The sequence below is a fragment of the Trachurus trachurus genome (genome assembly GCF_905171665.1).
Source record: "Trachurus trachurus genome assembly, chromosome: 18".
Taxonomy (NCBI): Eukaryota; Metazoa; Chordata; class Actinopteri; order Carangiformes; family Carangidae; genus Trachurus; species Trachurus trachurus.
In genome coordinates, this window is record NC_139909.1 from 20035753 (window position 1) to 20063745 (window position 27993).

A 27993-nucleotide genomic window follows, 5' to 3' on the forward strand; every position below is an offset into this window, starting at 1 on the left:
CCAGAGGTAGCGAAGTGGAGTCCTAATGGCGGAGAATGTACGGTCGCCTTTTGACTACCGGGAGCCACCGACCCTCGACAGCGACGGGGATGGGAGCAAGCCGCCGCCGCCACGGGGGTGAGTGGAGCACGGCGAGCCTCGGGGTTTAGCCTCCGCCGCGGCGCGGAGGATTTGTTTTCACCGGGATTTTTTTTTTGTGTTGTGTGTGTGTGAGCAAAATGCAAAGAGCCAGAGCTGCAAGCGTGCGCGTTTGTTTAGTTAACGTTAGGAGCCCTTTTATTCGCGTGCATGATTTCACCGTAATGTTGCAGAAAACGGAGCCCGGGGAAGGTGTTTCCTTCCGCCGCCGCCGCGTCCTACGAAGCCGAGCCTCGGCCGACTCGCCCCTCTTCGCGTTTTAATCGCCAGCCTTTTAAATTGTATGTTTTGACGGTCCACAAGTCCTAACATTAGCTGCTAGGGGCTAACGTGCTAGCCGCGGTGTAGCATTGATGTTAGCATGCACCCAGCAGCAGAAATCATCAACGTAACGTCGCTGAACGAGTGTCCCCGGTCAGTGGCCGTGCTCTCCTGTCGGTAATACCCGCCGTGTGTGTGCGTGTGTGTCCGTGATAAGCCCACACACCGCAGATCTGTGAACATATTATTCAACAATGTGAGTGAATTGAGGCTGTGGACGCTGCTGCTGCTGCTGCTGCTGCTGCTGCACATCATGACTCGTGGCTTGTTTGGCTTTGAGTAAACAAAGTTGCTGACCACGACCAAAAAAAGAAGAAATGCAACAACCTGAAAACAGAAGCGGCTGCCTGTCACCACGGGCTCAGTGAATTAGGCTCGCTTTGTTGTGATAATCACTCCTGTGTAAATGCAGTTATACACTATGACGTGATTGTAGAAAGGGGTGGGGCCATTTCTAATATTTTGATTAAAACATGATAACGATAACCCCCGAGATTCCTGAAATCATAGCTCTGACACGAGCTGTGCATTTTCAGGAGAAAGTGTCTCTTAATGATCATGGCCACCACATCTTTTCTTGTGTGTGGGACTTATTTACACCTGGATTGCCAGGTAAACTTTGTTGAGAGGACCGTGATCCAGAATAATGTTGTTCTCTTATGAATTATTCTGTAACTTCATGTAAAGTGAAGGAAGACTACACACAGCCAGTAGAATTTATTCAAAGCTGGAGCTGAAACAAGCTCTAGCTCTGCATGGACAAGTCGGTCAAAAGAAAAATAATCAGGATCTATTTTCTTAACTGATAATAATCTATGAATAATTTTCCAAGCAAGGATGCCAAACATTCCTGATTTGCTGCCTCGTCAAAGTTCATTTAAAAAAGCTGCAACATATTGGTTATTAGCTATAATTACTGGTTAATCTGCATTATGTTAATTGATGTTGTGTTTAGCCAAAAGTCAAATACCCAAGATTTTTTAGGCTACATGCAATCATCAAATCATAGAAAATGATTGTTTTCCAATTATTGTGTTATAAATCTGTCACATGGATAATGTAGTACTATAACTACTACTATTATTAATGTGAGCTGCTGTACGAGTGGATTTCCCCTGAGGCACAAACAAAGCATACTGTCTGTCTTAATCAACTGACTCCTAGTTTTAGCTTTAATTTCTGACATCTGCAAATGGTTTTGTCCTTCCTTCTCATATCAGGGGCATGTTATCTTTTTTTCATAAGTAGAAGAAAAAACTCCATGGTCGCCACTGCGAGTGGTTCATAGTGTTATTGTAACAGTGGATGAGTCATCCAGCTGATATAAATCAAATTGAAGGATCACTTGGCCACAGGTATCGCATGCCGCCCTTACTTGAGGGTGTCCTCCACTCGGATACCTCCTGGAGGAAAGTCTTAGGTGCTTTGTGTGAATGTGTCATTCAGCTAAATAATGCCCTGGTCTTGTCTTTACAGCCGCGTGTGTGGGAGAAAAAGGAAGGGGACACCTGTGAAGGTGTGTGACCGAGCGTATGTAACAGAAGATGAGGAGGAGGAGAGCATGTCGGAACACAGCTACAGCCCTGGTATATATAGAAACACACACACACACACACACACACACACACACACACACACACACATATATTTCTTATGATGTTGTTGGTGTGCCATGTTGTAGTAAGGAGGAACACCTTCTATCTTTGAAAACATACGGCGTGTGGTGGTTGAGGAAGCTGTTAAAATATGCTAGATTAACCAGTGTACCGTCTCCTAGGTGATGGCCAGTACCCGGAGGGTGCAGAGGACCGCCTCCCCCCGCCTGGCAGTCCCTATTACCTGCCTGATCCCACTCAGCTCTGGTAAAGTGGACTTGTTGTCACCATGCTCACTGTGATCTGCTGCTTTCCTTTTTTAATTTATAGACATGTATTTATTGAATTTTAACAGTTTACAGAATACAGTGCATATAACAGTCATACTATAAAAGAATCCACCCCCCCCCCACCCCAAAGGTTAAAATAAATAGTTAAAGAAAAAGCAGAGCTAAAAACAAAACAAAACTGGGTAATGACATTTCGTAATCATACACAGCCTAGCATCACATGGTTTAAGGTATCAACAGTTAGGGACATATCACCTTCAAGTTAGAGTTTCTTCATCTTCACAGTTCTCTAAAGATGCAAGAAAAGGATTCCAGATCTCTTTGAATTTGGCTGATTTCTTTTTCATTGTGTATGTTAACCTCTCTTTTTTCTTTTTCAATGTATTTATTGTTTTTCCTTTTACAAAGCATTTTATATTTATTATATAGCATTTTATTAAGTAAAACAACATGAACATGAGGTGTTTTCTGTCACAACACTACAGCAAAAAAAGTAACCAATCCAGTACATCTTGATTTAGAAAAAAACTTCAACAAATGAAGGGGCATTTCAGGGGAAATGGACATTTTCTTGCTTCCAGAAGTCATTGAGTTTAGATTGCTGAAGCCTAATTGAAAAAGCGATTCTTTCCATTACATAAACATGGTAAATAATATCATACCATTCATCTATAGATAGGATGCCTGGCTTAAGCCATTTCTTTGTAATTGCTTTTCTGGCAGCTAGACTCAGTATTAGACTCACATTAGCTGAGTGTACAAAATGTGTGTATGTTAACTTTTCAGTGTGCCGGAGTTGGGGGAGGAAGGGGCCAGTGGAGTTCGGGGGCCTGTGCTCTTTCATCCGCCACCAAACTGCCGGATTCGGGAGGTCCACTGTGGGACCCAAGTGCGTCTGGTTGTCATAGCAATCCGAGACATCGCCAAAGGGGAGGAGATAACAGTGGACTACAGTCTGACAGACTGGGGCGAGAATGCAATGGTGAGCAGCTAACTTTTATTATTTTAGTTTAGTTTATTTAGTTTATCGCAGGACAGCGTGACATTGATTATTCAAAGAAATAAAAAGATGGCTGCACCAGATTTAGCAAGAATTCTGATTTCCATCTGTAGTCCTTGACATAAAAACAGACATCATAAATAGATTGTAAGTACACTTTAAGATACACAATACAGGGTACATTAATACCAGCAATCATAAGACTAAGGGTTTTTTTGTGATGTTTATTTAACAAGAATACAAGTTACAACCAAAAAACATGACTCATTAATTGACAATAGAGACGGTACAAAATTGACTGTAACAACTACATCTCAAAATAATAATAGTAGACTATGGGTTGTTTTTTTAAAAAGAAAGAAAACCAAAAAAAACAAACCAAAAAAAGACTAAAGAAACGAAAAAAAAATAAAATTGTTAATAACATTTAACTTCAACCGACATATTGAACTTGGGTTTAATTGGGTTTGTTTTAATTTAAAATCTGTCTCTCACCAGGAGGACGAGGCCGGCCCCCACCCACTGTCCCTCTCTGTGTCCGATTATCTCACCCCCTCCTGGTCATTATCACCCTCCTCCTCCCCACTCACACACTCGGAGCCCAGTGACTCCGATCGCGAGGAGGACGAGGAGGAGGAAGACGACGACGACGACGACGACGACGAAGAGGAGGAAATTGAAGAGATACGCGGCCGGATGCTGCGCCGCCGCAAGAAGCGCAAGATGCCGGCCGCCGTCAATTCAAAGAAGAAGACCGCGGCGCCCCCCTCGTCTAGGGGACCCGGGCGCCCGTGCTCTTCCTTTTCCCGCCCGGCGCCCGTCACGCCCCCGGTCAGATCCCAGTCGCAGCCCCCGGTCAGCGCTCTGGCCCCGCCGACCACCAACATCAACAATAACATTAACATAAACATTGGCAGCTCCAGCGGCGCCACGGTGAGCCGGCGGCAGCACTGCCCGTACTGCGGCCGCCACTATCGCTCTCTGGCGCGGCACCTGGAGAAGCACCACGCCAACCAGCCGGAGGTCAGGACGGCCATGGAGCTGGCGCACCTCCACACGCACAACTCTTCCAACGGCAGCGCCTCGCACCCCCAGCCCTCGTCGTCGTCGTCCTCCTCCGCCGCCGCCGCCGCTGCCACCGCCGCCCCCCACAGTCATTCCTTCGCTGTCCCGCAGCCTTCCGCCCCCAACCCGGCGCCGCCCTCTCTCTTCTCCAGGGAGAGGGAGCCGCCGGCCACCCGCTCCAGCACGGGCGCCGTCTCCTTCTCCCTCTCGCTGTCGCCGCCTTCTTCGGCTCAACCCGCCGCCACCGCCGCCGCCTCCGCCAAGAAGGGGTCGAGCCTACCCGGCCCACCCGCCGCGAAACGCCCCGCACCCCCGGCGGTGACCAGGGTAAAGAGCCCGTCGCCGCCGCCCCCTCCGCCTACCCCTCGCAGGGGTCGGAGGATGAAGAGGGAAAAGCAGGAGGAGCAGCAGAAGGTGGAGGTGGAGAGCTCCAGGAGTCAAGAGGAGCTGGTCCCGCCTCCCACTCCGGAGCCCGACGTAGATCCAGATGAAGATCTGGAGCTTAGTGGAGAAGGGGAAGAAGATCCACCAGAGGAGAAGAACGGAGAGATTGTAAGGTGTGGTTGTCTTTTTTTTTTTACTCTGTTACATAGTTGGTAAAATGATTAGATGGTAGGGGTGGGAATCTTTTACTATCTCACGATTAGATTAGATTCTGATTTTTGGGGCGACGATTCGATTCAAAACGATTTGATTCATAATGATTTTGCTTCAGTCTATCGGCGTGCAAAGGATCCTCATGATCTCCTCCAGTCTGCTTTGCAAAACAGAATGACTAAAGTGTCTTTTTCACATTTATTGAGTTTTATACATTTACAGTATCCATGCTTAAATTGAATTGTTGAAACTGTTGCATACAAGCAATATCACATATTGCTTAATTAACAAAATTTAAAAAAATAGTGCAGTTAAACATGTTGCCTTTTAAATTCTAAGGAAACGGAGGCCGACAGCCAGCAGATTTGTTTCCTTTTTAAAAAAAATTTAAAATCGATTTTGGGACATTTTATATCGATTCTGAATCGTATTAAATGAGAATTACGATTCTTATGTGAATCGATTTTTTGGCACACCCCTATTAGATGGTGCATTGTGATTAGGGCTGGGCATTTCGAGTAATTTTCTAACCGAGTAACCTAACCTGGTCTTACTCGAGTAACTGACGGACAGAACTCATTACTGACACACAGCGTCGTCAGACAAAATATCAGGTGGATAATAAGAGCAGAGATTGGAGTTTAAGATGCACATATGGGGCATATGTGCATCTTTATGCCGGAGCATAAATGCGCTGAAATGCCCCGGCTGCCTCGGAGGGGAAAACTTCAGTCATTAGCGGTGCTTATTTATTAGTCCACACTACATTATGGCGACTACGCTCCTCTCTGCCTCGCATCGTCTCAGGAAATAACTCGGAAGGTTTCAGAATGTTGAACAGACTTGATGATACCTGTCGTCTCTACCCCAAGGGAACCACCACAAATTCTTGGAAAAGGTTTGAAAGTTCGAGGCTCGATCCAAAAATGCTTCCACACAGCAAAAAACCATGTTGCTTGATCCGAAACGGTTTAACACTATGAAAAACCTGAACCATGGCATGATGATGTAGTTTGATCCGACGCTAGACTGTGCTCTAACATGCCATTTTTTAAATCCTAGGTTAACTGCGTAATAATATGTAACCGATTAGCACATGCCTAATTGTGATAATAACTGCTATTTCTCTCTCTCTCTGTGTTTGCAGCACACACAGGCATCACATGTCGCCGCTGCTCTCCTCCCTCTCCTGTCTGGTCCTCTACCTCCGCCACCAGCAGCACTCCTCCTTCCTCTCTTTAACCCGCTCTCCTCACTCCGCCGAGGCCTGGCGCCTGCTCTGTCATTCCAGCCTCTCGCTACTGATCCTCTACAACCGCCACCGTGAGTGCGAGGTGGCCAAGCTCACTATTCAGGACTACCGCAGCCGCGTCTCCCCACCAAGCGGCCCCAGCACCGGCGCCCCCTCCGGCATGGAAGCCCTCTTGTCGCCTTTCGAGCGCCAGGTCCTGTGTAATCTCCCGCGGGCCGGCGTTTTAGGCAAGCGCGGTCGCATCCAGCCGCTTCTTCTCCCACCGCACTGTGAGTCCTGCCTGGACCTGCTCCTTCAAACTAGCCCGAACGTGGGCGTGGATCCGGAGAGCCCGTATGTCTTCTCCCGGCCGTACCACTCTCCTGCCACCCCGCTCCGGGGAACGGACCTCCTGAGAAACCTGGCCCGGACCAGCGGGGCCAAGAACCCCGGAGCACTGACGGCGACGCGAGTGCGGCGGCAAGTCGCCATCCTGACCCAGCTGCTACTGTTAGAGGAGGGTGAAGGCCAGGGCGCAGCTACCAAACGCCTGGAGGACTTCCTGGAGCGAGAGTACCACGTGACCCAGAACTGCTCCTCTATCATACGGGATCCAGCGCTCATGGGTCGCGTGGGTCGTGTCGTTCTTTACGGAGAGAAGGAAGGTGTGCTTTTCAGAGGGATGAGCCTGCAGCACATCTGCCTTGAGTTGGATGGTAAGATCGACGATCATATATTTTCTGTTTTCACTAGGAAACACAGACCACAGGGCCCAGGAGCAGGTATTTCCTGCCTGTGGTGTTTCTGCTGCTACGTTTGAACTCCAAACATCTGTTTTGAGTGATGTTAAGGGGGTTGCATGACTTCAGATTTTCTAAAGTCCACTCTAATGTTATAAAAGTCAAGTCGCTGATGACGTCATTCATATTTTTCACAGGAGGGAATGCTTTGCAACAATCTGTATTCACTGACAGACAGTTCATGCACATAAATTACAAGCAGTTTGACATTAAGGTAACACACACTCCCATATAAGTGCAAAAGAAAACACTATAGCCAGTGTTTTTCAACCTTGGGGTTGGGACCCCACATGGGGTCACCTGGAATTCAAATGGGGTCACCTGAAATGTCTAGTAATTGATAAAAGAAATTACTGATAAAAAATATTTTTTAATATTCTTTTTTAAATTATGATTAAAAACACCACACGCAATCTTAAACAACTGTATTCTATACTTTCACTTTTTTGAATATAAATTGAGTTGAAATAAAATGCAGCATATAAAAATAGCTGAGCTGGCGCATCTTGATTGACAGCCGTGATCACGTGACTGCATGTGATCGCCAGAAATTTGTGATGTCAAAATGGAGTCACGAGCCAATCACCATCACAGTCCTGCTCAGAGATTTTTTTTTTAATTGCCTGCTTATTCGGCTGCGGTGGTGCCTAGTGTTTTTTTTTTTTTTTTCAATGAAAAGCAATGCGCTAGTGTTACCATACTACCATACATGCACAACTTTTTTTTTTCATCAACAATCCGCGGAACACTTGCTCCATGGAGAGCAATCACGGATCAACAACTGATCCATTGCACCACTACTGGCTCTCCCTCACGATCATCCACGTCCTCACTTTGGACACCCTCACTTAGAATAAAATGAATAACCAGGTTTACCAAGGCTGTGCATTCAGCAATAGAAGACATTGACAATTTAAAATCAGTTAGGGTGACGGATTAGTTTCATTCAGCCACTCAGCTGTTGCTTCAAGCGGCTCTCCTCTTGTACTGCCAAAATCACGTGATCAGTGACTGGAGCAGGAAAGTCGACTAGTCTGTGCAACCCCTAATAAATATATATGTATGTGTGTATATATATATATATATATATATATATATATATATATATATATATATATATATATATATATATATATATATATATATAGTGTATATGATTTTTGGAAGAGACATTGTCATTTCTAGTTTTTCTACTTTCCAAAATGTGATTTGCATGTGTTTATTTTTTTTAAACAAAAAAATCTCAGCAGGCATTTCAAAAATGCAAATGAAACAAAACTCTGTATAGCATCTGAATTGATTAATTTCCTTCTGGTGTGCCCTGTAAAGTTAAAAAAAAAGCCATCACACTGTAACACACTCATGTTTGGGATATGGAATGTGACAAAATAGTGCAATTCCAGGACATTAATGTGGTCAATTGGATTTGATTTGATTTAGAGACATTTCATTTAAGAACAACAATTCTGCAGTTGATCCCGTTTCTTGGAAAATGTCAAGATGTATGTTAATTTGATTTGGGCTGACCACCTCATGTTTCATCTCCCGTCCCGCAGTGATGTCTGGGAACTCTGGAGACTCATTCTCAGAAGACTCTGAGCCAGAAGAGGAGAAGGAGGAGGTCAAAGAGAAGGTCGAGGTGTTGGTGAAGAAGAAAGGACCGGGTCGACCACCGAGGAAGAAGAGAGCACCCACTGCTTCTCCAGTTAGCCCATCAACACCCAACGTCCACAAGAGGCGATGTATTCCACCTAAATCAGGTAACAATCAGCCGATAACAGTCAGCGTCTTTCCAAGGAGCCTCATTAATTTGATGATGCACAGTATTAACATCCTGTATTTCACATAGGGAAGCGTGGAGTGCTGAAGCGTCCCTGGTCAGAGGCGGAGCGTGTAGCGGTGGAGACTCACCTGAAGAGAAACCTCATGGAGCTGCGCGTCCCCGCGAAGGCGGACTGCGAGCGCTGCCTCGAACTCTGCCCCCTGCTGGTCAGCAACCAGCGAGACTGGAGGTCGATCAAGTTTTACGTCCACAACCGGATCCAGCTGCTGAAGAAGCAGGGCAGGAGGGAAAGCGCCGCCGCCGTCTGCTAGAGCGAAAACAAAGAGGTGGCAGAGGACACGTACCATAATGTACAAAACCACCAGCAATCAACGATGAAGAGGAAAAAAACTCTCGGCCATGGTGGAGAGCCGCTTCTCCTCCTTATTTTTATCCGTGGATACAGTACCTGAAATTAGGTGCTTTCCCAGTCTCATCACTCTGGTCATAAGGGAGTAGTGTAATAAAAGTGACTAAGCTAAGAAATGGTCGGGTCGCTCCAGTTAAAGAATCATTCGTATTCAGTGTCGAGGATGTTTCCGAGATGTATTTTTAAGTGGTTGGACAAGATGTACTTGTAAGTGTGAAATATGAGTTCAGACACAGTGAACGCTGTTTTTTTTAAACGGTCATTTTTTAAATGTCATTTTTACTTACCGTATCGAGATACGTGACAGTGGAGTGGAGAGTGTTAGGGGGATGCTGGAGAGAGAAGGTGACGTGCAACAATTAAAACAGAGTCTGGAGTGATGCGGTATGTGCTTTAGACCTCTAGACCACCAGGACACGCTACAACAAATGGTCCTTCTAGTCTAGCATTTGCTTCCACGGAAGGCTGACGACCAAACATGAATGTGTAAAGCTTTGGAGGAAGAAACCAATGGTTGTGATGGTTAAAAATCCCCACAGTAAAAACTACTTGTCTTCAGGACTTAAACGTGTATGAACCTGTACAGTTTGTGTTTTAATATTGACTGGGCATTGTGGACCCCCCGAACCCATGGCACCCAACTGACGAGTGTATTTAAAAAAAAAGTATTCTTCAGAGTCTTGGACCATGATGCACCTGTGAATCGGTTCCTGCATACCTCTTATACCATGATCATAGTCAGACTAGTATGTTATCAAGGCACGCCTACTTGAATTTATTGCGTATCAGAATTTTTAAAAACAAATTTTATTTCAGAATCAACATATGGTCATATTCACAATGTAAATACTTCCTAATCTATGAAAAGTATACAGTAGTGATTACAAAGTTAGTATTGTGTTATGGTGTACATACTGTAAATACTATCTGTACTTATTAAAGTGTATGACATTTTGCTGTGTTTTCTTAAACTGGATTGTAAAGTGAGTTTTACACTGTGGACAGAGTGAAACAAAGAAAATAGAAACAACAAATAAATACAGTACCTGAGATTGATTTGAGTTGGTTTCAAAAAGTTCACAAATAGTCCTCCTCACAACACAACAGAATTATTGTTAAAAAAAAAAAGTATTGTAACTACCGTACATTAATGAACAGGACAATGAAACACAATTCTGTGTGATAATAAAGCTTAAAAATAACGTACAATACAACATGTACATGAACACTATGCACAACTGTAATTAATGGTAGTGCACTGCAATGGCAACATGGGTTTAGTTTTTGGGTTGAAAAATGGGAAACAATACAGTATAGTATGTTAGCTTCCTTTTTCTGCAGTTCAGGCATAAATATACACATGAATATGTGCAAGTGAATGCCATGCAAGAAAGAAATACTGCTACACAATTTAGATTCAGTGTATAGATGCATATACATAAGTTACAATTTATATGTGTTTGTAAAACTAAAACAATCACGTTTTAAACACACATGTGCAGACACGGGACAGGACTGTGTTTATGTAGTTAGTGAATTCTCACGTGAGTCTGTTGCGTCAAGGTAAAAGGCGAACGCGACAATGGGCCCGGAAATTATAAGATGCTGGCTTCAAAATAAAAGCGTAAACTTGGCGATTGTAAATTTAATAGTTATTGTTTACAGAACTGTTAGGCGCACATAGTACTAAATTAACAAAGACAGTTTTGTTATTCATTGAATGGCCAATTTTGATTTTAAATGACATTTTAATGTTTTCTGTAATTCCGATTTAATCTTATTTTGAAAAACAAAACCGGAAGTTTCCAATTTAACTCTATTTGACTTGATAATGTTTGAGACCAGCTGTTTTCGGTATCATAGTCCAGTTTTGTCGCTTTCAGGTGGTGTATACTGAAAGTTTATGGACTTTGGTTTGGTAATTACTCCACTAAACGCTATGCGTGGAGTTAGCAAGGCTGACGTTTATACAGTAATATGAAGTGTTAGTTTGAGTCGCTGACGTTAGCTGACGTTAGCTAGCTTCACAGGAGCCTTTTCGGGGAAATAGTAGTAGCTCGTGGTGCAGTTCACTGACCGTCTCCTGCTAAATGGCGACTTAACAACACGGTTTCACGTCTCCACGTTCAGGAGCGGCGTCTCAGTATTTCTGCGTTGTTGTTTTTAAAGTTAAAAAAAAGAAAGAAAATGTCACAACTTGTTGACTCCGACGAGGCCACTCCGTTGCTCAGGGATGATGCAAGCAGGTGAGTGCAGAGTTCAACAGCCACTGACTGGAGAAAGTAGCCACTTGATGAGTAAACACTGAACAGGGAGCTTTTTTTGCAAGAGCATTGTTTATTAGCAAACATATAACAGGAAGTCTAGTGCAGAAGCTTTGTAATAAAAGGGGATCTGTAAAGGTCATTTCTGATTGTGAACTGTACACCATCACAATACTGTATGTCGCCTAATCCAGGTAGTATGACTGGTTTGCTAGCCCAGTGGTGTAGTCTATGACGTGTGATACTCATATACCCACTGAAAATGCATTCATATTTCAGCATACCCACTACAACAAAACTAACTATAGTCTATGTGATACAGGTATGAACGGTGTACCCATCTAAAAAGCAGTATCCCAGCCTGAACTGTTCATCAAGCTCATGTAAATAACTTCAGCTCACCTGTGCTGTCTTGTCTCCTCACCCGTGCGCAGTGATGACTCCCAGGATGACGATTACAAGAGTCGGTGGAGGTCCATCCGAATCATGTACTTCACCATGTTTCTCAGCAGCGTAGGTGAGGACACCTGCGAGTTTAAGAGCAACTGTGACACTGTTGACACTGAAAGACAATTAGTAGGGTGACAAACTTGCTTCTGAGTGGGAGAATAATGATCAAGAGAAACTGATGACACTAAATCAGTGCCAGTTCAGTTGTGCTGTTCTGTAAATTAAACATGCATGCATGCTGCGGTCAACTCTGCACAAAAGATGCACAGCAAGTCTGACATTTCTGCATCTGATAAGACATGATATGATTCATAGGTCGTTGTTTGGTATTTGTATGAGCACTCAAATTATTCTATGTGCCCTTTCAGGTTTCACCATTGTCATCACATCACTGTGGCCCTATTTACAAAAGGTATGTATGACTCAGAGTTATTCTTGAGTTGTTTTTGCTATTCTTGGCAGGGTAAACAAGAAGTGAAAGAAGCTACAAAGAACACTTGGAAACTTTAATTTCCCTGTGCACTAGTTGCATCTACTTCTACACGGGTGCATCGTGTTTTTGTGTCAAACATAAAATAATGCATGCACCAATAATGTTTATTTTGCAGTGCAGCCACGTCACACAGATGCTTTTAATTTGTGTCCATCTTTGTTTTATACAGATTGATGGTACCACCAATGCTACCTTCCTGGGATGGGTGGTGGCGGCCTACAGTCTCGGTCAGATGCTGGCGTCGCCCGTTTTCGGCCTGTGGTCTAATCACCGACCACGCAGGGAACCCTTGGTGTGCTCCATCTTCATCAACCTGGCAGCCAATATATACTACGCCTATGCATATCTGCCCAAGACCCAGAACAAGTTCCACGTCCTCATATCCAGAGCCTTTGTGGGCTTTGGAGCAGGTGATGCTGAACTATACAATGAAGTGTTCAATGTCAAACATTTCCTAAAAAAATTAAACTTTATGGTTTTATTACAGGCAACGTTGCTGTGGTCAGGTCCTACGTTGCCGGAGCTACGTCACTGAAGGAGAGAACCAGTGCCATGGCAAACATGAGTGCCTGCCAGGCCCTTGGTTTCATCCTGGGACCAGGTGTGTTTTGTTCAGATTATAGAAAAGCGGGGAAAAGGAAGCAAGAAGTTGCAGATTTCATCTTTAACTTTTGCATATCCTCAGCTCTTCAGGCATGTCTGTCGTTCATCGGCGAGCAAGGTCTCACAGTGAAGTTCATAGACCTGCAGTTCAACATGTACACGGCTCCCGCTTTGCTGGCTGCAGTGTTTGGCCTCATCAACATCCTGCTGGTCGTCTTGGTGCTGAGGTGAGGCTTTCCCCCTGCACAAATGCACAATGCGTCTCTTTGTGCTTCTGCACTTTTGGAAACTTTGAGTACACCGAATTAAGACCGCCTTGTGTCTTTTAAAATCTATACATTTCATCTAGATGCACTTTCATCAGTGCTCACAAGTCATCTTCTAATTTTAACAATGATAATAATTAAAGGTTGCCTTGAATTTTTACAAACAGAGAACACCGCGTCGATGACCATGGAAGACACATTCGAGCCATCAACTACGCATCAGAAGGTATGTGTTGTCACTGTAACAGGATACCATTTTAAAAGTTATATTGGGATAATACACTTTTTTGACCCTTTCCTTGTACCATTTGTTCAATGTTGTAACAAGGTTGTAAAACTATGTATGGTAGAAACTTTAGAGTGTGGGTTCAGCATCCTTTAACTCCTGTGGCTGATTTTGTTACACTTAACATGGCACGAGACCATGTACGGGGTAGCTTTCAGGAAGTGACGTATGTTCCGCAGGTGCTGAAACATTGTGATATGTGAATATAATAATTATAATAAATTTAATGTGTAATTGTTATATATTATACAATATAAGCCAGCTCTTGTCTCAATGCCATTACGCTTTTCCCATTCTGGTGACTATGGCTGCTGCTGTTCGGGAACGTCCACTTGTAAAGTGTAATAAACCAGCAAGACGCTCATCTAGTTTGTCGAGTACTCAGTTTTCGAAATTCCCACAGCAAAGTCCACCTTTACAACTTGACCCACTTAGAGGACGAAGCTCCGATGAGAGTTGTGAGACAGGATGCTGTATATTTTTTCAGTGTTGCTTGCATTAAGCCTTTATTCCTCCCTCTCCTCAACCTGTAGATAGAGATGATATTAGCGAAGAATCAGAGGAGACCATCGACCAGGTCGCGGTCCTGACTTCCAACGCCCTCTTCTTCATCGTCATGTTCATCTTTGCCGTCTTTGAAACGTATGTGTTTCATCACAGAGTACAGAAACTGATGAATCAAAATGCAACAGACAGTTTTTTGATGTTATGTTTGGATCTTTATATGGACCTGCATAAGTTTTTGAGATCTGACTGTATATGTTTATGATTTTTCAGAATTGCAACCCCCTTGTCCATGGACATGTTCGCCTGGACAAGGAAGGAAGCTGTTTTCTACAATGGCATCATCATCTGCTGCATTGGATTTGAATCCATCCTTGTGTTTCTGGTTGTAAAAGTTGCTTCTCAAAGGTACCTAGAGTTATTAATCTGTTAAATGATAATACACTTCAACTAGCAAGAGTTTGGTTTAACACAGGGAATATTTCCTTCTTGCAGGGTAGGGGATCGTCCTGTGTTGCTGGCAGGCTTGGCCATTATATTCTGTGGCTTCTTCATCCTGCTTCCTTGGGGGAATCATTTCCCCAAAATACAGTGGGCAGGTATGGATTCTTTTAATTGTGCAAATTGTTTCAGTTTCCTCTGTTGGAATGATGAATTATTATAAATCTAGTGCCAGTTTAGCCTATTACTGTTTTTAATTGAAATAAAGCAGCTTATTTTTGATATTTAAAGACTGTGCAATAGCAAAACTCAAAATCATCAATAGTTGAAAATAAATATGTTTTAGAATTTAAATGCATGTTTTCTTTTTCTTCCAAAATACAGACCTCAAAAACCACTCATTGGTCAGTCAGATATCTAAAGCCACAATAGCCTCCAATGGCTCCCTGGAGCCTACAGGGTGTCCGTATGAACAAACCTGGTGTCAGTACACGCCCGCAATACACCTAGGTCAGTACATCTCATCTGACTTCCTGATCGGGGTGGGATACCCAGCCTGCAATGTGATGTCCTACACACTGTATTCCAAAATCCTCGGACCAAAGCCTCAGGTAGGAGAACAAATGGAACATCTGCCACAATTGTTTTGTATTGAAATGTAAAATAATTATTTCATGCATCATTTGAGAACCTGTGTTTATTGTTATCTTCCGCAGGGTGTGTACATGGGATGGTTGACTGCCTCTGGAAGCGGTGCAAGGACTTTGGGCCCTGTCTTTGTCTCCCAGGTATATACTCTCCTCGGGCCTCGGTGGGCCTTTAGCCTCATCTGTGGTATGGTGGTCATGGCTATCATCCTCCTCAGCTCTACTTACCACAGACTCATCGCATTTTCTGTACGCTACGGAAGGACTGTTGAATAACACTTGCCACTGGAGAGACTGATGGCAGTTTCCTACTTTTTTATTCTGAAATAATTTTGGCCAGAACTCTGGAAATTGTGACGTTTTTTGTTGTTGTTGTTACTCGCTTTCAAATGTGTCAACTGAGGAGCCTTTGACAGATTGTGACTCAGGGTGGACCTTTAAACTCTAAGCTGAAACGATAAGGCCGGGTTGTTCCTGATGACTTGACCAAAGATGGCTACTTCGCTTTGAGTTCAAAGGGTGTTAGAACTGCAGCTGCACTTTTACTCATTTGTGAAAGAGACCATGTGACACATACTCAAAATAATGGGATGCATTGCCTTGTATGAGGTGAGGTTATGATTTCAAACGGATTAAAGTTTTAAATCAATCATTTGTTACTGAAATACTGTAAAGTACAGCATTGTTGGTTTTAAGGTTAAATTAGTTCAAATATGAAAACAGAGCACAGCATTTACAAAACCTGAAATGGTTTTGAGTCTGTCTTTGCATCAAATCTTGCAATTGTTTTTTTTTGGAATACACAGGTTCATGGAAAAAAAAGACCTAATTGATGGTACTTTTAAGTATCAAATTGTGTTGTTTTTACTGACAGATAATGTGCTATTGAAATATGTTTGTTTCATTGAATGTGACATTCCTTGTATTGTATGTCCTTCTCCTTCAGAGTTGTCACTTTGCTGTTATAGTGAAGAGACAGACACAGGGCATACATTTCCAGTTAAACTGTTCCACATTGAACTGTTTTCCTCAAAGGGAAAATACTGACATTTTTCCTCTCTCTGTTAAAAGTTTTACCCGTGGCTTTACTGCAGACTGTTTTCTACCTGAAATAATTCAGAAGGGTACGTGTGAATGTGCATATGCTAATGATTAACTGAGTGATGCATTAAAGTTTTAATGTGACCTTATTTCATTTCAGTAATTTCATTAATATAGTCATTTTTAATCCCTTTTAATGCAGGATGGAAAATTATATAGAAGACTGTTACTGCAGCCTCTGGGAGTACAGAACCCACAACGGGCCAGAGGCTGCTCCTTCATTGGTGGCAGACTCTATTTCCCTCAGTTTTATGAAGCACAAACATTTCCCAAACTATTCCCATCAAAACTATAAGTATCTAGTTGCTGTAATTAAAAATATTTGTGTTGCTAATGCTTTGACATTGAAGACTTTCTCCTATAGTGGCAGGTACTGCAGCTCCAGACAGCAGTTGTGTATTCAAAATATAACCTATAATTACATTATTATAAGTGTGGTAAGATCTAATAACTCAAAATAATGAGAATCGAAGTCAAAGTAATGAGTTAGTACATCATTATTTTGAGTTAGTAAGTCAAAATAATGAGATACTTTCTCAAAATAATGAGATACTAAGTCAAAATAGAAGAAAGTATCTTATTATTTATTATCTCATTTATTTTTTTCCATCAACTGGCAGAAATGAAGAAAAAAAAACACGGTCCTGAAACAGCAACCTCTGGGTCCGCACCACCTGCGTACATCCAGCAGGGGGCACCAGCGAGAAGCAGCGCCGCAACGCGCATGCGTCAAATAAGAGTTACGTTCCGTGCGTGCGTAAGGAAATTCTCTGGTAAGGTTCACGCGCCGGTGCTTGTTGAGAGCGCGCAATCAACAATGTAGCAGAAGTTAGTAGCTGCTAACAGTTTAGTGTCAACGTAATGTAATTTAGTGCGAAATAAACTGGATTTGACGGGTACGTGAAGCCTCGGGGGGCATGTGGTGTTAAGCATGGAGATATACAATGACGAGACGGGTAAGAAATTCCTTGTTTCCTCCTTTGTAAAAAGTTGGCGAGTAGAAACAAGCTAGTTTGCTCGCACGCGTGGGAGTTGTTGCTAAATAACTTACAGATAAATCACTGATCCACCGTGTAGATTTTATTTAACGCTGAAACACAATTTTACATTGTTTGTCTCTGCTCTTATTTTTATTTTGTTTCTTTTGTTTTTTAGAGTTGCCGGATATCCACATGATCGTAAGTGCGCTCTCTTAAATGTCCCCCTTTGGTGATTGTTTATTCAAAAGCAGAGCCATTGAGTTATATTGACATCTGTAATTTGGAGTTGACGATGAGGTTATCAATGATTTGATGTTTTTTAAAGTCAGCATGGGAGTGTAGCGTCAGTGTTAGAGCAGCCGAGGTTCGTACGTGTACTTTAAGCTGCTGCTGAGTTCAACATACTCAACTTTTGATAAGAGCCGTGTGTTTTATTGACTCATTAAACAGGGCGCGTAGTCGTTTCCTGTGTATATCCTGCACTCCTGTCATTACAATGTGCGCAGCTGTTTCTCATGCAGAGCAATGAACAACACGACTTTATAATTAGCGTCAAATGAGCGTCGTGGCATTACTAAATAAGACATTGGACTGAGAACAGTGATATATTTAGGCCTAATTTAATCAGATAAATAGCTGCAGTAGCCTATTAACATTTGTTTCTAACAGGAATTTAGTCAAATGGCAACACTGCCGTAGCTACGGAAGTGGCACATAACCGAGATGTTTCACACTGTGATCTGAACATGCATTTAAAACTAAATGCAAAACACAAGAGACATTGTGTAAAATGTAACTGTAAAGTCCCATTTCCTCTCTGAGGAAGTCACGGGACTTTAGTCAAAACATTCCCATTATCATGTCTTCAGTAGTCAAACCAAACCACATAATCTGACACCAAAGAGGAACATGGTAGTTTTACAGTAATGTTTTTTTTTTGTAGGAGATTGACTCATTTAATAATAATAATAATAATAGTAATAACCTTTATTAAGAGCACTTATCAAATAAGAGTACAAAGTGCTTAACAGAAAACTAAGATAACAGTTAAACAAGGAAATCAATTCACAGGGGATAAAATTAAACATTAAAATGATAATAAAACTGGAAGGACTGTATAGAAACAAACAGGTAAATGACAGTGGGAAACAGAGGAAATCAGTAAATGCTAAACGAAATAAATGTGTCTGAAGTAGAGACTTAAAAGAAGACACTGATCCGACCACCTTATTTCCTCGGACAGGTCATCCCTCTCACAGCAAAGGCTTTGTCCCCTTTGGCTTTTAACCCGGTCTCCAGAATAGAAAGATGACCACTGCCAGAGGATCTCAAATTACGTTGGGGCACATAAGGGGTTAAAAGGTCAGAGATGTAATCAGGAGCCAGACCATGAAGAGCTTTAAAAGTAATCAATAAAAATCTTCAAATCAATCCTGAAAGTCAGTGTAAAAGACACTCAAACAGGTGAAATGTGTTCATACTTCTTGGTACCGGTTAAAAGCATAAGAATAATTAATATTCATAGCACATACAGTTTAATAAATGACATGCTTTCTGTTTCTGCCTGTGCAAATAAACTGGTGTTGAGTCAGAGCTCTGCATTGGTAAAGGAAAGTGAAACTTAAAAGGATCCAGTGCTTCAGTGGCAGTAAGCTGGCTGGCTGGCTGGCTTCAGTTCAGGGTCAGTACTGACGTTTGGATATACCCTTGGGAACGTGCCCAATCGCTCGGAGAGTACGGTGAGGAACAGATGTAGGAAAGTTACAGATTCAAGGCTGAAGGTAGCAGGCTTATCACAGTTGTCAAGTTGACTACGTGGAACTGATGTTGACTTTTCCGTCTCTCCTGTGCAGCAAACGTTTATGGGTATGTTTGAGGGACATCCTCGTTTTCAAAGGATAGTAAGATTTGGCCTTCTAGGTATGACAAACATCCTGCACATCTGCCACACACTGGAATATGTTTTCATTGTTATATTTGTGAAATTCTTTATTCTTATACATTGATTCTGCAAATTAGTTGGCGAAATAGTTTTTGGTTTTAACACATTTTTGTTCGTTGTAGGTATGGAATATGATGACGAGCTAGATGATACAGGTGAGGATGATTATGAAAGTGACAACTGGCCCCATGGTTACAGCAATTTCCATGGATACCCAAGGCTTTCTGATATGAGTAGTGATAGAGGATTTAGAGGCAACCATACAAGGTCGGCCAGCTCTATTTATCAGCCTCCGACGCATTACTTCACTCCAGCCGACCTTCCTCACCCAGCCTCTGTAAAAGTTCAGCCAAAGGAGAATGTAAGTTCCCTTTTTGTTGGATTGGTTCTTCCAATCTTGACGACTTTATTCATGATGTGAAGTGATTCTGTAGAGTTCGACGTTCGTTTTCCAAATCTTGCAGGATTCCGAAAGAAGGGCCAGGTTAGTGCAAGAGACGAAAAAAAGCAAAGGAAAGGCTGAGAAGAAGCGACTTAAGAAACAGGTTAATTCTGCTATTTCCACTAAGAGTTTGTGGCGGTAAATAAATGTCAGATTGTGTAAATCGAATCAAGTGTTTGTATATTCTTTCCAAACAGAAGCAGAAGGAGAAACGCCGTGAGAAGTTGGAGAAGGAGGAACAGAATGAGGTAAAAGGTGCTTCTGTGCAGTGTCTTTGAAAGGGAGCTCCGATGTGGAATGATAAAGAGTTGTTTTTGTTGTTTTTTCAGAGAAAAAACGACTCGGAGCAATCTAAAGAAGAGGAGAGTAAACCAGTTAACGACAAACCCAAAGACGATACAAATTCCAGCATTGAACAGTCGGCTTCAGCTAAAGATACAGACAGCAGCGACGATGACTCCAGTGATGAAAATGAGGATGGCAAGAATGACTCGTGTGACTCTGAGGTACCAAGTGCTCATGTTAAAGCAATTCATAAACCTTTGTAGAGCTCTGTTTTTAATATGGTTTTAACCACTCGGGCAGATGGATAATTTGTGGTTTTTGTGGTTTTGTTTTAGGAACTGGATATGACGAGTACTTTTGTGAGTAAAGCTGCTCTCATAGCCAGACGTAAAATGGAGCAGAAGCCCAAGTCTGAGAGGAAGGAGAAAAAAGTCCCAGTGAAGGAGCCTAAGAAACCGGTCCCTGACAAACCTAATGAAGACCCAGAGGAAGGAAAGAAGGTGAACTATCCTTATTTAGCTTTAAAAACACAAGTGTGTAGGATAAGGTTGCTCGTCTCATTCCTCTTTTTCTGTTTGAACAGGATTCTGCCTCCCCCACCATCCCTTCCATTGAAGATAATATTAAAATAAGTACTGAACTTGCAGGTAAAATCCGTCTTTCAGCCAAATGTGTTGACTATGATAACAGTTTAGTCACTATGTCAATCAGTGTGATTTTAATCCAAGTTTTTCTTTTCTCCTACAGTTATGGGAAATAACTTTGCCAGTTCTGGAGACTTTAATATGGCCGTGAAATATTTCACAGATGCAATTAGATATAACCCTAAAGAGTTTAAGTAAGAACGAGTCCTCTATTTGTGTCACAGTTCATTTATCCCATTGGGTTTTTTTTTAATGCAATATTTAAAGTGGTATTTCTGTTGCAGGTTGTTTGGAAATCGCTCCTTCTGTTTTGAAAAGATGCAAGAATATGAGAAGGCGCTGACCGACGCCGAGCTGTGTCTCAATATGTGCCCGGGCTGGGTTAAAGGCCTGTTTAGGAAAGGCAGAGCTCTGGCTGGTCTCAAGGTAATGCCCTCTACACACTGTGCGATTTTAGCAGTCTTATAAGACTGTTGCATGACACACTATGCGACGTGGAATTTACAATCTTTGCTACGACGTCAAGTTTGACGTGTGCAGACTGTACGATGATCGTTCTACTGAATCGCAGGTCGCCCGCTCCCCCTCCTCCCCCCCTCCCTCCCTCTCTCCCTCTTCACACACAGACACAAGTCACCGGCACCAGTGGAGCAGTACCGCCAGTTGTCCGTTATTTAAAAATGAAATCACGGCCTGTATTGGTAGGCTACTAGAGAACATCACAGCAGTAGGCTACCGTCACGTAATGAGAGCACATCTAAACGAGGACGAAGTCACCTCTCCCGGCGTAAACACGTCAATATTCTCCGGTAGGCGACCGCTTCTCATCATAGTCCGCACATGGGTTTTTTTTTTTTTTTTTTTGGACAGAGTTTCACCATGAGTTTCACACACAACTTTTCTGATGGCTGTATGAGTCTGTCCATGTTCCTCCTCTTTCTGCGACAGTAAAAAGGAATATACACCTCTCCAGACATGACAGGATTTATTCGTTTTTTAATTTAATGACTATTTACTCGAAAATCAGTGCTCGTCCCTGTCAGCTGCGCCACTGATAGACGTCCATCAGCTGATTAGTAGACGTAGGTCGTAGCAGTTTTCTGACACTGTCAGAATTTAATCGCAGGTCGTCTTTGGTCGCAAGACGCTGACAACGGCCGTCGTAGAGCCTGTCTCACTGTGCGACGTAAGACGGCCGATTTAGAGCTACGACCAAAGATTTCGCCACGATTCTCCTACGATCCGCCGTCTTTCGTCTGCGACGGCCAAAATCGCACAGTGTGTACAGGGCATAACAGCTATCAGACAGATATATGGATATAAAGTGGTTCAACAGTGCTGACACTACCACTGTTATGTTGAACTGTGGCCTTTAAATCTTTGTGTTGGTAGCTACTTCCTGAGATGAGCAGTTCCCCGAGTGTTTACATTGGGGTTTTTACACGTTAATTCAGGTTACAGTGACTTTGGGATCACTTTGGCCTTGTTGCGACACCACAGAATTAATTCAAAATGTCACTGAGCTGCACAGTCTAACATTATTTACTCAGGCTTGCTGTTGCTGTAAACATTAATAACTGAACTGATTAGTCGGGCAGAATGACAGCAAATGAGTCTGAGCTTTGATTTAGTCCCAAGGCAGAATGAGGAGAGCTAACCTTTTTTTTCTCTCTCTTTTTTTTTTTTTACTTCTTCCTCCAGAGGTATGAGGAGGCTGCCCGGGCCTTCAGGGATGTTCTGGCTCTGGAGAGTTCATATATGGAAGCCGCTCGGGAACTAATGCGGGTGCAGATGACACGTCTAATGGTGTGTGTCGGTAACTGTGTCGGGTTTATCGCTGTAACCATATCCACGTTTTTCTGTTTGTACAACACAATATTGCGTTTGAGCCACTTCATTGCCACTACTTTTCATTTGAGACTCTCAGTTTTCACACGCAAATGGCAATCGGTATCAATTTTCAACTATTCAGAGACACCAAAGTGAAGTGAGTTGAAGTTGTGTAAAGAAGTGGAGAGATAATTGTTCAATGAAGATGTTTTATTTTGTTTCAGGAGTATGGCTTCACTCGAGAACAGAGTGAAAATGCTTTACTAATTCATGGCACTCTCGAAAAAGCACTAGAGGCCTTGTCCAAATTAAACCCTCAATCAGGTGAGTGTCTCCCTCTGTGGAATTTCACGCGTCAAAGGAAATTAATAGTTTTGTATAGTTTTTTTTTTCTCTTAACTGTGTAGAGTTTATATCATAGATACTCATTTAACCGTCACTTCAGGTTTCACATGTCACTCACCAAAACACTCGTCTTGTGTGCAGGAGCCGCTCTCCCGCCAGCACAAGTAGTAAACATCACCGGAGTGTCTCCAGTCCTTTCGGCCATGACAAACCCTGCACACCCCCAGTCCCAGGACGCACCCAAAACATCCCATAAGAACAACCCGTTAGGCCAAGTCCAGAATACGTCCAATGTCCAGAGTCAACCGAAGCCTGCTCCCAATCAGGCCGTGAAGAGTAGCAATGAAAAAAGCCGACCACCACCGTGAGTAGAAATTATTAAAAGGGAGAAAAACAATCAAAACTCCAAAAACGAACAGTTCACCGTAGAATTTAATGATGTGTAAATGAGTATAATTGAAGGTTAATTTGATGATCCTTGATCAATTCTCATATTTGACAGGCTTCATTACCATGCAGAGAGCACACTTGATGGTTATTGGTGTTGCTCTACCTCTAATGAGGCAGTATATTCTAAGTGAGCAGAAAGTCATTGGATGCTTTTATGCACTTTAAACAGCGCGTTATGAACGATGGTGTTTTTATCTGCAGCGGTTTCTCGTAAAAAATAACAATGAAGATGTGGTGTGTGCAGGTTGTGTCGTGCTTATTGTGTTACCTTGGTTCTCTCTCTGCAGGGAGCTGTTTCCAATTTGGGTGGGGAACCTGATCTACCCAGTAACCGAGTCCGTTATAACCAACCTGTTTAACACGTAAGACAGCTCGGGCTTAATGTTCATTTTAATGAGAGAAACTATTTCATGTTATTGCTTTTTATTTTCTACATTTCAACCAATAACTCACCATTTACACAATAAACACTCACACTCTCCCTTCTCCTGCAGGGCTGGGGCTGTTTATAGTGTGAAGGTTCTGGGTCAAAAACGATGTGCCTTTGTTAATTATACTAAACAGGAGTATTGCGATGAAGCCATCCGGCGCTTTCATGTGAGTAACGTCCTGAACAGAGATGGTGTACAGTCACATTTGTAAACAAAATCACTTTGATCTGTTCTGTTGTTCAAGTTGTATTTCTTAATTCAGCCGCTACACTGGCTCTGCTGTCAGGGTCCAGTTGTTCAAAGGTAATTTGATTGGATATTGGATAATGGATTGGAATCAAATCTTGAAAACGGGTTGTTCAAAACTAAAAACAGATTCTGAGATTGGATTAGATCATGTAATCCAATATTGGTTTTAATCTGGATCAAACCTCCAGTTTGTGTTTTTAGCAGGATCAGGATCATTTTGATCAAAAAAATCTGGATTATTCTGATCCCAGCAGTTTGGTGGATTTCAGGAACAAAATGTGATTTTAAATTAAATTCAAACGGCTCAAATACTTGAAGTTTGAATTTGAAACTATTCAAATATTCACATTGTATTTCACCAATGTTGATTTATTTAAAACAGCCAGACCAGATAAGGTCTAGCTGTTTAAAAGACATTGAGGAAACAAAACGGCACAGAAAACAATGCACACACAAATAAATACACTTTGAGTGACCCCATGCAGCTTATTCTGCCTGTTTCTTACAGACCTACAGTAGTGGCCTTCAGTGTGATACAGTCCCATTTAGATCACTCATTATCTGGCTTTGGTAATCTTGAAAAGTTTGTATCTGGATCAGCCTGATCAGATTCAACTGTGCTTTGAACAACTGGGATTAAAGTAAAGCGGATACGTGATCCTGGATGACAAAACAAGGGATTTCAAAATCTGGATAATTTTGGTCCAGATTACTGGGCCCAGGTTCTCAAATTGTCACTTCATTCCCTTATGTGTGTATATAAATAAGAAAAAGGACAGAGCCAGGACAGGTTATCAGCCCTCTGCTAAGCCCCAGGAGTTTACTGCACCTGGAAATGACTGTTTTCTGTTCCCTTGTTCAGGGCTTTGAGCTGAACGGCATGAAGATCGCTGTGAGATACCCAGACAGGATTCCTCATGGCATGGGCATTTCAAGATCTGCCCTCAGAGCCGATGACCTGCAAGATGAAAATATCAAGTGAGTACTAGGTATCAGGTTTGCATTTCAGAGGATAGCGGCCCAACGTTATACACTCTGTTTCAGAGTGAGATGAAAAGCTTTAGACCACTGGTGACCTGGAGCAGGAGCCTGTTGGCTTGGTTCAACAGCTGGTCGTGGTTAGCGGCAGCCTGGTTCTCTGAATTTACTGAATTATGTGCTGCAGCTCTTGCTCTTGCATGTCGCTGCTCATGGCTGTTGTTTGTCCAAGCACAAATGATTGTTTTGATTTCTGTTTATATGCAGTGAAAAAAGTGAGTGTTAATTTCTGAGCCTTGAGTCATGGTGAAAGACTACTCACCAGGCTAGCTGTTTTCCCTCTGCTTCTAGTCTCAATGCTAAGATAACTGCCTTCACATTTGTTGCGGAAATTTTTAGGTCCGTCTGTGGAGTCAAAAAACAAGACCAATGAAATATCATGCCCAATGATTGAATTCTAGAGGGACACAAGGCAGTCTAGTAGCTCAGGGTTGTGCCCACTGAGCAGTGGTTGAAGCCCCTGCTTATACTCCATCCTATGTCTCTGGTTGTCTCATTCCCAGTCATAAGATGAGCTCTCCTAGGCAATAAAACAATCAGAGTGCAATTATCAACAGATGTGTGTCCCACAGGTGATGTTATGTTAACCCCATTTGTTGCTTTAACTAGGAATTTACAACACAGGATGAACTCTGTATAACCTTTTCTGAGACTGATCTGTTACCTCTCCCTCAAACAGAAGGTCCACCATACCAGGGTACAATACTATTTATTCTAACAGACTCCCACAGAATAAGACTCCATCTAAATTTCTACCACACATTTAATGCACAGACATGAGTATTGATATGTTCTTCTAACATTTAGAAGTAGAACTATTCCATTACATAATTAAGGGCAAGTTTGCATCAAAACAGTCCAAGATTGTGAACTTTAAATTAACTCCCTCTTACTTTTTCATATTGATGTATGAAATATTGACGGCTCACGACACGTCTGCTTACAGGCAAAGTGCTGTCGGAGGCAGAAGACCTGTTCGCCCTTTCAGACCCGTCTCAGGCCACAGAGAAGACCAGAAGCACTGAGAGATGACAGGACTCCTCCGAGCTGCCTCGGGTGTCATATCTCAATAAAAGAAGAATCGCTCAAACTGTCTAGTGCAGACTAATCAATGGAACCGACAGACTTTTCTAAGTTTCTACTTCCTCCTAAACTTAGTCCGTGTGTCTATAACAGACCACATAAATATTTGCCAAGGTTAGGATTCATCAGGTATTAACTAAAGCTTTGTGAAGATTGTCAAAGCCTCATGGTTAAAGTGAATGGCTATCAATATTTGTGTTTTTAAATGTCAGTATGAAGGAAAATCACAGCTTATAATTTAAATGATTCAACACGCTGCAGTACAGTTTAAATTTTCTTATTTGAGATGCAGGAATCATTACTTTACTCACCAGTGATGCGGAGCTTATTTACAAATTGTGAACTTTACAGTTAGGTATTAAGAGAAACTTTACGTGTATCTCAATGATCTACATTAATATCCACACAGAATTAAGTTTATTATTCACTATGCTTTTAAAACTTTTATCCTATTGTTCAATAAACAACCCTTACAGTTGTCTACGATACAACAGACACTTATTAAGTTGCATACCTAGTTAGTTTTAAATGGCTCACGGCTTATTGTGTTTCAAAAGACGACAGATCCTCAGTGGTTTATGCTGTGGCAGATTGTATGTTCTTTTATTCAGATGCCCTCAGTTATTATGGAGTTTTATCAAGTTCTTAATTCAAGAATTAAAGATTCCTTTATATTCTAAGTTTCTGTCTCTTTATTTAAACATGGCGCAGAGAATAGTAATACAGCATTATAGATTGGATTTGTTTAATTATAATGGATATACATGGAGAGATTGTGCAAGTAAGTCTGATTAAAACTGGATAAAGAGTATTAAGATGAGATTTTGACACTGGACCTCATTTAGGTGTAAGTTTTTTAGTCGGTGTGTGTTTTATGACTTCAGCTTTGGCAGACTGGTTACCTCGGAGTGGACCTGGGGCTTTCAAGGTCTCTGGGGACATTTGCCCCCATGTGTCCAGGCAGTAATCCAGCTTTGAACTCAAAAGTGATTGAATTTTCTAAATGTTTCCCTTGTGAGCCAATAGATGGCAGCACAAGCAAAGCGCTGGACCCGCGGTGAACTGGCAGGGAGGCTGAGATTGTTTGAAATGGATGTGGCGTTTGAAAATCATTCCCAGATGATGGAAACTAGAGCATAACTTTCTAATAAATGATGTACCTATTATAAACAGAGCAGTTTGGCAAACAGAGCTGAACTCCTGTGCAGGATACAAAGCACTTGATCTGCAGTATGTGGAACAATGGCACAAGCAGCATGAACATGGGTTTTCACTAGAATTTGATGTATAAAACAAATGAACAGTCACTGACAGGTCTGTGTACTTTGTGCAACTAAGTTGACAACTTTATGTAGCCCGTGTCATCTGAATCTAGGATAAATCACCTGTTTGTAGAGCATTTTATGCTGTAACATCAAGCATAAGGAGAGTTGTGGGTTGATCTGATATGATCTAAATATTTAAGTATAAGAAAGACTGGCATTGTCACACCACGGCTGTCTGAGCTGCACCTGAACACACCACATCTCATCAATTTGTACCACACAAACTTGCAGAAAAGTAACATCTCAAGATCATGAATGATTCTTTTTTGTTTAAAAATAAAATAAAGTTGTAGACAGGAAGTTTCCTTATCCAGGAGCGGCTAAATCTACAGTCAGTTTTAAAACCAATATGCATATAAAGACACAAATCCAAACCAGTAGCAATCTCTGAGGTCTAAGCATCAGCTGCCAGTTGGAACCAAATGAATGTTTCTGCATGATCAGAAATGCAAAAACAGAAGTGTTTAGCTAGCAGCAAAAATATCAATCTCCCTAATGTGAACTGATTATTGAGTTTTTGCAAGTCCTCCGCACCTTTCACCTGCCGTGCTCACTTTAAATGAGTATTACTGCTTTAGGAGGGGAGCACGGTTATTAGTTTGGAAATTTGATGTCTTCTAAAAATGCCCACCAGTCACACAAAAGTGCAGAACAACTCTTTCTCG

The 27993-nt window shown here is 42.2% G+C and overlaps 3 protein-coding genes across 4 annotated transcripts; all 3 read left to right on the forward strand.

Annotated features, from left to right (window-relative positions):
* On the forward strand, nt 1-10249 carry LOC311001621 (uncharacterized protein). The gene is made up of 8 exons (XM_083992731.1): nt 1-117; nt 1936-2045; nt 2237-2321; nt 3131-3326; nt 3843-4966; nt 6154-6953; nt 8594-8797; nt 8887-10249. Exons 1-8 carry the CDS (start codon nt 26-28, stop codon nt 9129-9131), a joined length of 2856 nt encoding a protein of 951 aa, XP_083848857.1. The 5' UTR covers nt 1-25; the 3' UTR covers nt 9132-10249.
* Nucleotides 10250-11058: 809 nt separating this feature from the next.
* Nucleotides 11059-16373, forward strand: mfsd8 (major facilitator superfamily domain containing 8). The gene is made up of 12 exons (XM_083992341.1): nt 11059-11475; nt 11928-12010; nt 12312-12355; nt 12606-12846; nt 12924-13037; nt 13122-13266; nt 13473-13531; nt 14125-14233; nt 14369-14503; nt 14591-14694; nt 14921-15147; nt 15253-16373. The coding sequence occupies exons 1-12, from the start codon at nt 11417-11419 to the stop codon at nt 15457-15459; spliced, it is 1527 nt and encodes a 508-aa protein (XP_083848467.1). The 5' UTR covers nt 11059-11416; the 3' UTR covers nt 15460-16373.
* Nucleotides 16374-17027: 654 nt separating this feature from the next.
* Nucleotides 17028-26481, forward strand: LOC311001775 (uncharacterized protein). Of its 2 annotated transcripts, XM_083992930.1 has the most exons (18): nt 17028-17240; nt 17440-17462; nt 19118-19184; nt 19329-19567; nt 19671-19751; nt 19846-19896; nt 19978-20154; nt 20269-20433; nt 20517-20580; nt 20681-20771; nt 20862-21003; nt 22279-22383; nt 22632-22731; nt 22894-23116; nt 23490-23564; nt 23697-23799; nt 24745-24860; nt 25867-26481. In XM_083992930.1, the coding sequence occupies exons 1-18, from the start codon at nt 17216-17218 to the stop codon at nt 25943-25945; spliced, it is 1926 nt and encodes a 641-aa protein (XP_083849056.1). In that variant the 5' UTR covers nt 17028-17215; the 3' UTR covers nt 25946-26481. The 2 variants fall into 2 exon arrangements, with proteins under 2 accessions (XP_083849056.1, XP_083849057.1); XM_083992931.1 differs by lacking the exons at nt 19118-19184; nt 19329-19567; nt 19671-19751 and having other exon boundaries at nt 17058-17240.
* Nucleotides 26482-27993: the final 1512 nt, after the last annotated feature.

Bases quoted from the DNA above. Each gene is read 5' to 3' on its own strand.
- LOC311001621 (XM_083992731.1), top strand. From the start codon at position 26: ATGGCGGAGAATGTACGGTCGCCTTTTGACTACCGGGAGCCACCGACC. The intron at 2,046-2,236 runs GTATATATAGAA...ACCGTCTCCTAG, and splicing joins GGAACACAGCTACAGCCCTG to GTGATGGCCAGTACCCGGAG. The intron at 6,954-8,593 runs GTAAGATCGACG...CCCGTCCCGCAG, and splicing joins CATCTGCCTTGAGTTGGATG to TGATGTCTGGGAACTCTGGA.
- mfsd8 (XM_083992341.1), top strand. From the start codon at position 11,417: ATGTCACAACTTGTTGACTCCGACGAGGCCACTCCGTTGCTCAGGGAT. The intron at 13,532-14,124 runs GTATGTGTTGTC...CTCAACCTGTAG, and splicing joins CATCAACTACGCATCAGAAG to ATAGAGATGATATTAGCGAA. The intron at 15,148-15,252 runs GTAGGAGAACAA...TATCTTCCGCAG, and splicing joins TCCTCGGACCAAAGCCTCAG to GGTGTGTACATGGGATGGTT.
- LOC311001775 (XM_083992930.1), top strand. From the start codon at position 17,216: ATGGAGATATACAATGACGAGACGG. The intron at 19,897-19,977 runs GTAAAAGGTGCT...TTGTTTTTTCAG, and splicing joins AGAAGGAGGAACAGAATGAG to AGAAAAAACGACTCGGAGCA. The intron at 22,732-22,893 runs GTGAGTGTCTCC...TCTTGTGTGCAG, and splicing joins CAAATTAAACCCTCAATCAG to GAGCCGCTCTCCCGCCAGCA.